The sequence below is a fragment of the Pristiophorus japonicus genome, unplaced genomic scaffold, assembly GCF_044704955.1.
Source record: "Pristiophorus japonicus isolate sPriJap1 unplaced genomic scaffold, sPriJap1.hap1 HAP1_SCAFFOLD_599, whole genome shotgun sequence".
In the NCBI taxonomy this organism is placed as follows: Eukaryota; Metazoa; Chordata; class Chondrichthyes; family Pristiophoridae; genus Pristiophorus; species Pristiophorus japonicus.
The window spans coordinates 292,457-304,491 of record NW_027254508.1 but is presented as its reverse complement, the minus strand read 5'-3'; the positions used below and the strand labels follow the sequence as shown (position 1 = coordinate 304,491).

Below are 12,035 nucleotides of genomic sequence, written 5' to 3'. Positions count from 1 at the left end.
TGACTCGAGCACATAAATCTCGGCCGACACTCCAGTGCAGTGCTGAGGGAGCGCCGCACTGTCGGAGGTGCCGTCTTTAAACCGAGGACCCGTCTTCTCTCTCAGCCATACTTAAAGGATCCCATGGCCACTATTTCGAAGAAGAGCAGGGGGAATTATCCCCGGTGTCCTGGGGCCAATATTTATCCCTCAATCAACGCAACAAAAAGCTGTCTCTGCACTCTGGGTGAAATGGATGAGCGGCCCTTAAAGGAGAGGCCGCACTGCCGCTGATGACCAATCGGGGCTAGGCCGTTAAAAAAGGCAAACCGGGAAGTAGGGTTTATTTCTAGAGGTATGGAATTGAAAAGTAGGGAAGTTATGCTAAACCTGTATCGAACTTTGGTTAGACCACACTTGGAGCACTGCGTACAGTTCTGGTCGCCGTTTTATAAAAAGGATATAGAGGAACTGGAGAGGGTGCAGAGAAGATTTACAAGGATGATACCAGAAATGCGAGGGTGTACATATCAGAAAAGGATGAACAGGCTGGATCTCTTTTTTCTTGAAAAAAGGCTGAGGGGTGACCTAATAGAGGTCTTTAAAATGATGAAAGGTTTTGATAGAGTGGATAGAGAGAGTGTGTTTCCATTTGTGGGGAAGAGCATAACTAGAGGCCATCAATATAAGATAGTCACCAAGAAATTCAATGGTGAATTTAGGAGAAACTCCTTTACCCAGAGAGTGGTGAGAATGTGGAACTCGCTGCCACAGGGAGGGGTTGAGGCGAACAGTATCGATGCATTTAAGGGGAGGCTGGACAAGCGTATGGGGGAGAAGGGAACAGAGGGTTATGCCGATAGATCTGGAGGAGGAAAGACGGGAGGAGACTCGAGTGGAGCATAAACGCCGGCATGGACTGGTTGGGCCCAATGGCCTGTTTCTGGGCCGTACATCCGGTGTAGTGTGATAAATGAGATCACGTTTTTTTTTGGTGAGATTGGCCGAGGGCTAAATATCGGCCCCAAGACACCGGGGAGAACTTGCCAATTCGTCTTCGAAATAGCGTCCGTGGGATCTTTTAAGTTCCCCCCCCCCCCACCTCCCCGAGAGGGCAGACGGGACCCTTGGTTTAACGTCTCGTCCAGAACATAAAAGCAATAGGAGCAGGAGTCGGCCATTCGGCCCCTCGAGCCTGCTCTGCCATTTAGGACCGAGATGCGGAGGAACTTCTTCACCCAGAGAGTGGTGAACCTGTGGAATTCTCTACCACAGAAAGTTGTTGAGGCCAATTCACTAAATATATTCAAAAAGGAGTTAGATGAGGTCCTTACTACTAGGGGGATCAAGGGGTATGGCGAGAAAGCAGGAATGGGGTACTGAAGTTGAATGTTCAGCCATGAACTCATTGAATGGCGGTGCAGGCTAGAAGGGCCGAATGGCCTACTCCTGCACCTATTTTCTATGTTTCTATGTTAATACGATCACGGCCGATCCGATCATGGACTCGGCTCCACTTCCCCGCCCACTCCCCATAACCCCTTATCCCCTTATCGGTTAAGAAACTGTCTATCCCTGTCTTTAAATATATTCAATGACCCAGACTCCACAGCTCTCTGAGGCAGCGAATTCCACAGATTTACCACCCTCCGAGAGAAGACATTCCCTCCTCATCTCAGAAGACAACACCTCCGACAGTGCAGCGGAGCCACTCAGTATTGGCACTGTTGGCCCTGGATTGTGGGGGCTCGATTGTCTGGAGCCGGGGAGGGGGAGAGAACAAGACTCCTCGAAAGCAGGTAGAACACAAGCAATCTGACCTGATCAGCGAGGAGGCTGAAGAGGACACGTAGTCCCGAGCTTTGGTGTACTCCATGAGGACTGATCGCTGGAACGTTCGACCCTTGCAGACGGGAAGCGGCCTGGGGCCCCTTGGTTGCCTTTCGAGTTCCTCGATCGTTCTTTGAAAAAATTTGGCTCACCTCCCCCCTCCCCCGGACTTTTGACCCAATAACGAACACACGTCGGTTTTAGACAAGGCAAAGTGTTTGTTGATTAAATCACGGCCGGGATGATTCGAGCAAAAGGGAGGGGCTTGAATTCCAGCTACCTGAACTCTGAGCCCAGCACAAGTGGTGCAAAGTCCAAGGGAATCCTCCCGATCGTTTGGGGCCCGAGATTAGGAGGGATAACCAGTCAGCAGAAACCATGCCCCCTCCCCCCACTCCGATTAGCCAACTGGGTAAGGTTCACAGCCCTCGGAGTGAAGAGATTCCTCCTCGTCTCGGTCCTAAATGGGCCGACCCTTTATCCGGAGACTGTGACAACCCCCGCCCAGGTTCTAGACTCTCCAACCGGGGGGGGGGGGGGGGGGGGGGGAGGGGAAAACAGCCTCCCAGCATCGACCCTGTCGAGCCCCCTCGGGAATCTTACACGTTTCAATGAGATCACCTCTCATTCGCACTCCAGGGACTTGAGCACACAAATCGAGACTGACACTCCCAGGGCAGTGCTGAGGGAGTGCCGCACTGTCGGAGGTGCCGTCTTTCGGATGAGACGTTAAACCGAGGGCCCCGTCTGCTCTCTCAAATGGATGCAAAAGATCCCGTGGCCACTATTTGGAAGAAGAGCAGGGGGGGGGGGGGGGGGCGGGGGGGGGGGAGTTATCCCCGGGGTCCTGGGGCCAATACTTGTCCCTCAATCAACATCACACAAAAAAAAACAAGACGATCTGGTCACTATCACGTTGCTGTTTGTGGGAGCTTGCTGGGTGACAATTGGCCGCCGCGTTTCCCACACATCTCAACAGTGTCTGCACTCCAAAAGTCATCATCATTGGCGATCCCTCGTATCGAGGATGACTTGCTTCCCGGTCAAAAAGGGATGAGTTCCTAGGTGTTTCAATGAAGGACCGAACAATTCCAGATCCTGAACTACACGTTGAAGGGTGGAAGATGCCCTGTGTGTGGGTTTGTTTAACGTGGGGTGACCGTTGCACACCAGCCACCACACGGGGCTTGACAGAGCGAGGTCTTGGTCCAGGGGCAAGGGTTAACCAGGACGACTGGAGACCAGCTCTGCTGCACGGACCCAGTGCGCACACACATATCGCACAGTGTGGGCTGGGCCCCGTGCTGCCCCTGGGCCCCTCGCCTCTCCTGGGCCCCGATTCACTAAAATACACACAGGCTGGGTGTAGTCCTTCTTTTCAGATCCCTGAAAGTACTTCATTAGCTGTAAAAGCTCTTTGGGACGTCCAGTGGTCGTGAAAGGCGCTATATAAATCCAAGTCTTTTTCTTCTGTGCGCCAAGGTCCTCTCTTTCTCATCTGCACGTTGCTCATCGTTGACACTGTCCGAAAACACAGCCTCGGTATCCACGCGTACGCTGACGACACCCAGCTCTACCTCACCACCACTTCTCTCCAATCCCTCCACGGTCTCTTAACTTGTCACACTGCTTGTCCCACATCCAGTTCGGGACGAGCAGAAATTTCCTCCCACTAAATGCCGGGAAAGACCAAAACACGCACCCAGGGGCCTCGGAAACGCCGGTTCTCGGCGCTCGATGGGCACGCGCAGAGAGCCGGCTTTTTGCAATCTGGCAAGATCTCTTCGGGCAGATCCAACGCGCACACCCCCCCCTCCGGGAGACGGGCACCCGAGGGGCGGAGATTTGGCCCATTTGCCGAACTCCTGCCCAGTGAGTGTCCTTCAAACTCTTGACGCCTGGTAAAAGCAGGCGCATAGCTTACTTTTACCGGCCTAAGCATGGAAAAATGTAAATAGAATCACTCATTTTCATATCGAAAATCCTGTCCATTAAGGCAAGTTTATTCTTAACCCTATTAAAACACTAAGAAAAATGCAAAAATTTTTTATTTTTATTCCTAAAACATTAAGGGGGCGAATGTGGCCCGCCCAAAGTGCCTCTGGCGGCCGCCGAGGTACCAGGCGGTACTTTGGCCGGGATATGCATCGCCGAGGTCCCTCGAAGGTCGGCAAGTGGACCACGTACGCCACCAATCTGGGGCGACAGCGGGCGGGAAGAGCTCTCGTTCTCGGCGGCAGAGGCGCTTGCCGCCGAGGGTGGAGTCAGGTCCCCCGGAAGGTGGGAGAGCGGGGAAGAAAAACCCCCGGGGAAAATCTTTTGAACTATCTGACCACCTTCAGGGGACCCCACCCCCAGTGCAGGTAAGTCACTGTGGGGGGGGGGGGAAAAAAAATATATATATATATATAAAAGGTTCACTAACCTTTTTTTTCCAGCATGTTCATACTCACTGCTGGGGGGGGGGGGGGCCAGTCCTGCCTTCAGCCAGTCCTGCCCGCAGGAATCTGGGCGCTCGGCCGCGCCACTCGGCCGTCCGCTGACGTCAGCGGACGGTTCCCAGTGGCTCTCCCCTCCCTCCCGCCCGCGCCAGGCCACCTCGAAAGTGCCACCGGGCGGATCGACCAGAGGAATGTCGACAGCAGCGGGCGGTGAGGTGCTCAATCTCGGCCCCCAAACTGCATTCAATTCATTTTAAATACGCGAGGCACCGTTTACATTTAGGCCGTTCGGCCCCTCGAGGCTGCTCTGCCATTGGATAAGATCAGGGCTGGTCCGATCATGGACTCAGCTACACTTCCCATAACCCTTTACTCCCTTATAGAAACGTGTAAAATTCTGATGGGTTTAGACAGGTTAGATGCAGGAAGAACGTTCCCGATGTTGGAGAAGTCCCAGAACCAGGGGGTCACAGTCTAAGGATAAGGGGGAAGCCATTTAGGACCGAGATGAGGAGAAACTTCTTCACCCAGAGAGTGGTGAACCTGTGGAATTCTCTACCGCAGGAAGTTGTTGAGGCCAATTCACTAAATATATTCAAGAAGGAGTTAGATGTAGTCCTTACTACTAGGGGGATCAAGGGGTATGGAGAGAAAGCAGGAATGGGGTACTGAAGTTGCATGTTCAGCCATGAACTCATTGAATGGCGGTGCAGGCTCGAAGGGCCGAATGGCCTACACCTGCACCTATTTTCTATGTTATCGCTCAAAAATCTGTCTATCTCCGCCTTAAATTTATTCAATGACCCAGCCTCCACAGCTCTCTGGGGCAGAGAATTCCACAGATTTACAACCCTCAAAGAAATTCCTCCTCATTTTAAATGGGCGGCCTCTTATTCTAAGACGATGTCCCCTAGTTTTAGTTTCCCCTATCAATGGAAACATCCTCTCTGCATCCACCTTGTCATCTTATATGTTTCAATCAGATCACCTCACTCTTCTGAATTCCAACGAGTAGAGGCCCAACCTACTCAATCTTTCCTCATAAGTCAACCCCCTCATCTCCGGAATCAACCGAGTGAACGTGTGACCTCACCAATACCCTGTACAGTTGTAGCAGGGCTTCCCTGCTTTTAGTGAACCTTCTCTCAGCCTCCAGTACAAGTATGCCGCCACAGGGAGTGGCTGAGGAGACTAGCATAGATACATTTAAGGCGAAGTTGGATAAACACATGAGGGAGAAAGGGATAGAAGGTTATGCTGATAGGGTGGGAAGAGGCTCTGCATATCGTAGACCAGTTGGGCCGAATGGCCTGTTTCTGTGCTGTATATTCTATGGAATGTCCCCTCGACACTGTCCCATCAAACACTCCCAGGGCAGGTACAGCACGGGGTTAGATACAGAGTAAAGCTCCCTCTACACTGCCCCATCAAACACTCCCAGGGCACATACAGCACGGGTTAGATACAGAGTAAAGCTCCCTCTACACTGTCCCATCAAACACTCCCAGGGCAGGTATAAGGGTTAGATACAGAGTAAAGCTCCCTCTACACTGTCCCATCAAACACTCCCAGGGCAGGTACAGCACGGGTTAGATACAGAGTAAAGCTCCCTCTACACTGTCCCATCAAACACTCCCAGGGCAGGTACAGGGGGTTAGATACAGAGTAAAGCTCCCTCTACACTGTCCCATCAAACACTCCCAGGGCAGGTACAGCACGGAGTTAGATACAGAGTAAAGCTCCCTCTACACTGTCCCATCAAACACTCCCAGGGCAGGTACAGCACGGGGTTAGATACAGAATAAAGCTCCCTCTACACTGCCCCATCAAACACTCCCAGGGCAGATATAAGGGTTAGATACAGAGTAAAGCTCCCTCTACACTGTCCCATCAAACACTCCCAGGGCAGGTACTGCACGGGTTAAATACAGAGTAAAGCTCCCTCTACACTGTCTCATCAAACACTCCCAGGGCAGGTACAGGGGGTTAGATACAGAGTAAAGCTCCCTCTACACTGTCCCATCAAACACTCCCAGGGCAGGTACAGCACGGGGTTAGATACAGAGTAAAGCTCCCTCTACACTGTCCCATCAAACACTCCCAGGGCAGGTACAGGGGGTTAGATACAGAGTAAAGCTCCCTCTACACTGTCCCATCAAACACTCCCAGGGCAGGTACAGAATGGGGCACGGGTTAGATTCAGGATGAATAGAAGATAGTCACCAATTCATGAGCAACCAGAGAGTGGTGAGAATGTGGAACTCGCTCCCACAGGGAGTGGTTGAGGCGAATAGTATCGATGCATTTAAGGGGAGGCTGGATAAACACACAAGGGAGAAAGGGATAGAAGGTAATGTTGATGGGGTGAGATGTAATAGCAGTGGGAGAAGACTCGTGTGCAGCATAAACACCGGCACGGACCTGTTGGGCTCAATGTCCTGTTTCTGTGCTGTAAATACTACGTCATCATTTATTTATTTCAAAAGGCTTCGTGTCAAGTTAAACCAGTGTGGCTACGGAGGATACGAAAATTAAAGTCTGAATGTTGCTTTTTTTGGGCTTGTGTTTCGCACAGGAAGTGACATCGTAAACGACCCTCTGCAAGTAAAACAGTTCATTTTAATTGGCCGCAATAATTCTTACTTGAAGGAAGGGGTCTCGGGGGGGCGGGAGAAGAGGCAGGAAAGGGCAGGAGTGGGGCAGTCAAATGTTAATAAAAAAATAAAGTTTGTTTAATGACTGAAGGATTGTGGAGTTTTTCCATTGCAGGGATACAGAGAACAACACTTGTATTGATATATTGCCTTTAAAACATCCCAAGGCAATTCACAGGAATGTTTTAAGACAAAACAATAAATTTGACCCCGAGCCACAGAAGAAGAAATTAGGGCAGGTGACCAAAAGCTGGGTCACAGAGGTAGGTTTTAAGGAGCGTCTTGAAGGAGGAGAGAGAGGTAGAGAGGTGGAGAGGTTTAGGGAGGGAGTTCCAGAGCTTGGGGCCCAGGCAACAGAAGGCACGGCCACCGATGGTGGAGCGATTATAATCAGGGATGGTCAGGGGGGCAGAATTAGAGGAGTGCAGACATCTCGGGGGGTTGTGGGGCTGGAGGAGATTACAGAGATAGGGAGGGGGCGAGGGGCCATGGAGGGATTTGTAAACAAGGATGAGAATTTTGAAATCGAGGCGTTGCTTAACCGGGAGCCAATGTAGGTCAGCGAGCACAGGGGGTGATGGGTGAGCGGGACTCGGTGCGAGTTAGGACACGGGGGCAGTGAGCACAGGGGGTGATTGGTGAGCGGGACTTGGTGCGAGTTAGGACACGGGGCAGCCGAGTTTTGGATCACCTTGAGTTTATGTAGGTAGAATGTAGGAGGCCAGCCAGGGAGAGCTTGTCCCTGCCCCCCTGTGAAGCCCCTCCGTCACTGCAGCTGATTAAGCAAGGAACCCTCAGCAACATTTTCAGGCTAAAATCAAAATGTCAGCCGTGGCTCAGTGGGTCTCACACTCTCACTTCCGGGTCAGAAGGTCGTGGGTTCCAGTCCCCGCTCCAGAGACTCGAGCCCCATAATCCAGGGCCCACAATCCTGGCTCCGGTACTGAGGGAGTGTTGCACTGTCGGAGGGGCAGTACTGAGGGAGCCCCGCATGTCGGAGGGGCAGTACTGAGGGAGCGCCGCACTGTCGGAGGGGCGGTACTGAGAAAATGCCGCACTGTCGGAGGGGCTGTACTGAGGGAGCCCCGCATGTCGGAGGGGCGGTACTGAGGGAGCGCCGCACTGTCGGAGGGGCGGTACTGAGGGAATGCCGCACTGTCGGAGGGGCTGTACTGAGGGAGCGCCGCACTGTCGGAGGGGCGGTACTGAGGGAGCCCCGCACTGTCGGAGGGGCGGTACTGAGGGAGCCCCGCACTGTCGGAGGGGCAGTACTGAGGGAGCGCCGCACTGTCGGAGGGGCAGTACTGAGGGAGCGCCGCACTGTCGGAGGGGCGGTACTGAGGGAGCCCCGCACTGTCGGAGGGGCGGTACTGAGGGAGCCCCGCACTGTCGGAGGGGCAGTACTGAGGGAGCGCCGCACTGTCGGAGGGGCAGTACTGAGGGAGCGCCGCACTGTCGGAGGGGCAGTACTGAGGGAGCCCCGCACTGTCGGAGGGGCAGTACTGAGGGAGCGCCGCACTGTCGGAGGGGCTGTACTGAGGGAGCGCCGCACTGTCGGAGGGGCTGTACTGAGGGAGCCCCGCACTGTCGGAGGGGCAGTACTGAGGGAGCCCCGCACTGTCGGAGGGGCAGTACTGAGGGAGCGCCGCACTGTCGGAGGGGCAGTACTGAGGGAGCCCCGCACTGTCGGAGGGGCAGTACTGAGGGAGTGAAGCACTGTCGGAGGGGCGGTACTGAGGGAGCGCCGCACTGTCGGAGGGGCAGTACTGAGGGAGCCCCGCACTGTCGGAGGGGCGGTACTGAGGGAGCCCCGCACTGTCGGAGGGGCAGTACTGAGGGAGCGCCGCACTGTCGGAGGAGCAGTACTGAGGAAATGCCGCACTGTCGGAGGGGCAGTACTGAGGGAGCCCCGCACTGTCGGAGGGGCGGTACTGAGGGAGCCCCGCACTGTCGGAGGGGCAGTACTGAGGGAGCGCCGCACTGTCGGAGGGGCAGTACTGAGGGAGCGCCGCACTGTCGGAGGGGCAGTACTGAGGGAGCGCCGCACTGTCGGAGGGGCTGTACTGAGGGAGCGCCGCACTGTCGGAGGGGCTGTACTGAGGGAGCCCCGCACTGTCGGAGGGGCAGTACTGAGGGAGCCCCGCACTGTCGGAGGGGCAGTACTGAGGGAGCGCCGCACTGTCGGAGGGGCAGTACTGAGGGAGCCCCGCACTGTCGGAGGGGCAGTACTGAGGGAGCGCCGCACTGTCGGAGGGGCAGTACTGAGGAAATGCCGCACTGTCGGAGGGGCGGTACTGAGGGAGCGCCGCACTGTCGGAGGTGCCGTCTTTCGGATGAGACATTAAACCGAGAGCCCCGTCTGCCCTCTCAGGTGGACGATAAAGATCCCGTGGTCAGTACTGGAAGAAGAGCAAGGGGGAGTTCTCCCCGGTGTCCTGGGGCCAATATTTCTCCCTCAGCCAACACCACTTTAAAAATAAAACAGTTTAACTCGGTCATTCAGCTCATCGCCGTTTGTTGGATCTTGCTGTGCACAAAATGGCTGCCCTATTCGCCTAACAAAGCGACAGTGACTGCGCTTCAAGGTATTTCCGTTGGCTGTGAAGTTCGTGGGGATGTTTCTGATGGATGTGACGAGGTGGTTATATAAATACCTTTACTCGGGTTAGTCACGGAGTCAGTGTGTGCATCAGTCGGAACCTTTATTGTACAACTTATCCATTCTGATCAGGCATTAAAACATGACCGATGGAATGTGGTGTCAGCCGGTCGCCGGTCTGTCAGCCAAGCGCAGGGAGGGAATGCTGGGAGACGTCAGCGAGTGCAGGGTTAAACAGTCGACGTGCGATTCCACCTCCCCTTTAATTCCTGGACTGATCCTGGGGAGGGGCTGTGTTTGGACCCGACCCCCTGTGGCACTGCTCACGGACAGTCTGGATCACAGTCATGTTCAGCTGTGGAGATGGCCTGTCCCCGGATCGTCGCCGTGGGGGGGGGTGGGGGGGGGGGAAGTGGTATGAACAATTAGCGGCCAATTGTCGGGCTGTGTCGCTATAGGTTACCGGCTGCTGGTAAACCCTGGGGAACCTGCTCTCGGGGGAAGAGGCCGGGTTGGTAACGGTCAGAAGGACCGGCAGGAGATGAACTGGCTTTCCCTCGCCAGTTGTTGCCTGGCCTCGACACACAGGGAAAGGTGAGTGAGCTTCGGCACACGGGATTAAAGTTCCGTCTCGACCGACCGACGCGTTTCAAATCCAGCGCCGCGGGTCTGTCGGGGACGCAAAGATGGCGGCCCAGGTCCGACGGCGGCAAGGGATGTTCACGTTTCCGCTCCCGTGGCGCGATTCAGGAGGGCGATGCCCGCTGACCCTCTCTCTCTCTCTCTCGACCTCGCCACCCTCCCTCTCTCGCTCCCGCGTCCTTCAATCCGCCAGCAGTTCGGCGAACACCTTCCGCCGCTTGCTCTCCGCCGCCTGGTGTTCGTCCCAATCTCGCCGGCGCTTCACGAAGTGCGCCAGGGCGAAGTTCCGGGCGATGTGATGGCCAATCGGGTCACTGCGCAGCTCGCGCTCTCGGGCAGCTGCAACGCAACGCAAAAGGAAAGGAGGAGGGGTGAGTTGCGAGTGGCTCGGAGATTCTGCCAGATGAAAGGGGGTCACTGGACAACGATACGCCGCGGGGGGGGGGGGGATCATTTTCCCGACTTTGGGAACGCCTCAAGCTGGGGTCCGTGAATCCAGCTTCTCCAAAGGGTCCCTCCTCTTCTCCGTCCCTGGAGTCCCTTAACCTTTCACCCCTCTCAGCCGGTCCCCTCCTCAGCTGCACTGCCCCAAATCCCCCCTCACCTCCATCCCCGGGTCAACATCAGAAATCGGAGCAGGAGTCGGCCATTCGGCCCCTCGAGCCTGCTCCGCCATTCAATACGATCATGGCTGATCCGATCATGGACTCAGCTCCACTTCCCCGCCCGCTCCCCATAACCCTTCACTCCCTTATCGCTCAAAAATCTGTCTATCTCCACCTTAAATATATTCAATGACCCAGCCTCCACAGCTCTCTGGGGCAGAGAATTCCACAGATTTACAACCCTCCGAGAGAAGAAATTCCTCCTCATCTCAGTTTTAAATGGGCGGCCCCTTATTCTAAGACCATGCCCCCTAGTTCTAGTCTCCCCCATCAGTGGGAACATCCTCTCTGCATCCACCCTGTCGAGCCCCCTCAGAATCTTACACGTTTCAATAAGATCACCTCTCATTCTTCTAAACTCCAATGAGTAGAGGCCCAACCTGCTCAACCTTTCCTCATAGGACAACCCCCTCTTCTCAGGAATCAATCTCACGGGTCTTTACTCGTTGGAGTTCAGAAGGATGAGGGGTGATCTTATAGAAACATTTAAAATAATGAAAGGGATAGACAAGATTGAGGCAGAGAGGTTGTTTCCACTGGTCGGGGAGACTAGAACTAGGGGGCACAGCCTCAAAATACGGGGGAGACAATTTAAAACCGAGTTGAGAAGGAATTTCTTCTCCCAGAGGGTTGTGAATCTGTGGAATTCTCTGCCCAAGGAAGCAGTTGAGGCTAGCTCATTGAATGTATTCAAGTCACAGAGAGATAGATTTTTAACCAATAAGGGAATTAAGGGTTACGGGGAGCGGGCGGGTAAGTGGAGCTGAGTCCACGGCCAGATCAGCCATGATCTTGTTGAATGGCGGAGCAGGCTCGAGGGGGCTAGATGGCCTACTCCTGTTCCTAATTCTTATGTTCTTATGTTATGTTCTTATGAACCTTCTCTGCACTACCTCCAATGCAAGTATATCCCTCCTTAAATACGGAGACTAAAACTGCATGCAGTACTCCAGGTGTGGCCTCACCAATACCCTGTACAGTTGTAGCAGGACTTCTCTGCTTTTATAATCCACCCCCCTTGCAATAAAGGATCTCTCTATCCACCCCCCCCGCCCCCGGCCCCAGGTCCCTCCAACCCCATCTCTGGATCTCTCTCCTCACCCTGCCCCCCACAGCAGGTTGATACTCCCTAAGCTCCCCCCAACAGACTACAGGTCCATCCTCACCACCTCCTCTCCATCCACCAAGGTCCATTGAAGTGTCAGCTGTGTCTCAGTGGGCAGCA

At 54.5% G+C, this 12,035-nt stretch overlaps 1 protein-coding gene across 1 annotated transcript in view; it reads right to left on the bottom strand.

Moving 5' to 3' along the window:
* Positions 1–9,581: 9,581 nt before the first annotated feature.
* The window catches only part of LOC139255401 (nucleolar protein 9-like), a 38,164-nt gene continuing 35,710 nt past the window's right edge, over positions 9,582–12,035 (bottom strand). The window contains exon 11 of the mRNA XM_070873915.1: positions 9,582–10,484. Coding sequence (XP_070730016.1) covers positions 10,327–10,484 — 158 coding nt within the window. The 3' untranslated portion in view covers positions 9,582–10,326. The remainder of the gene's footprint in view (positions 10,485–12,035) is intronic.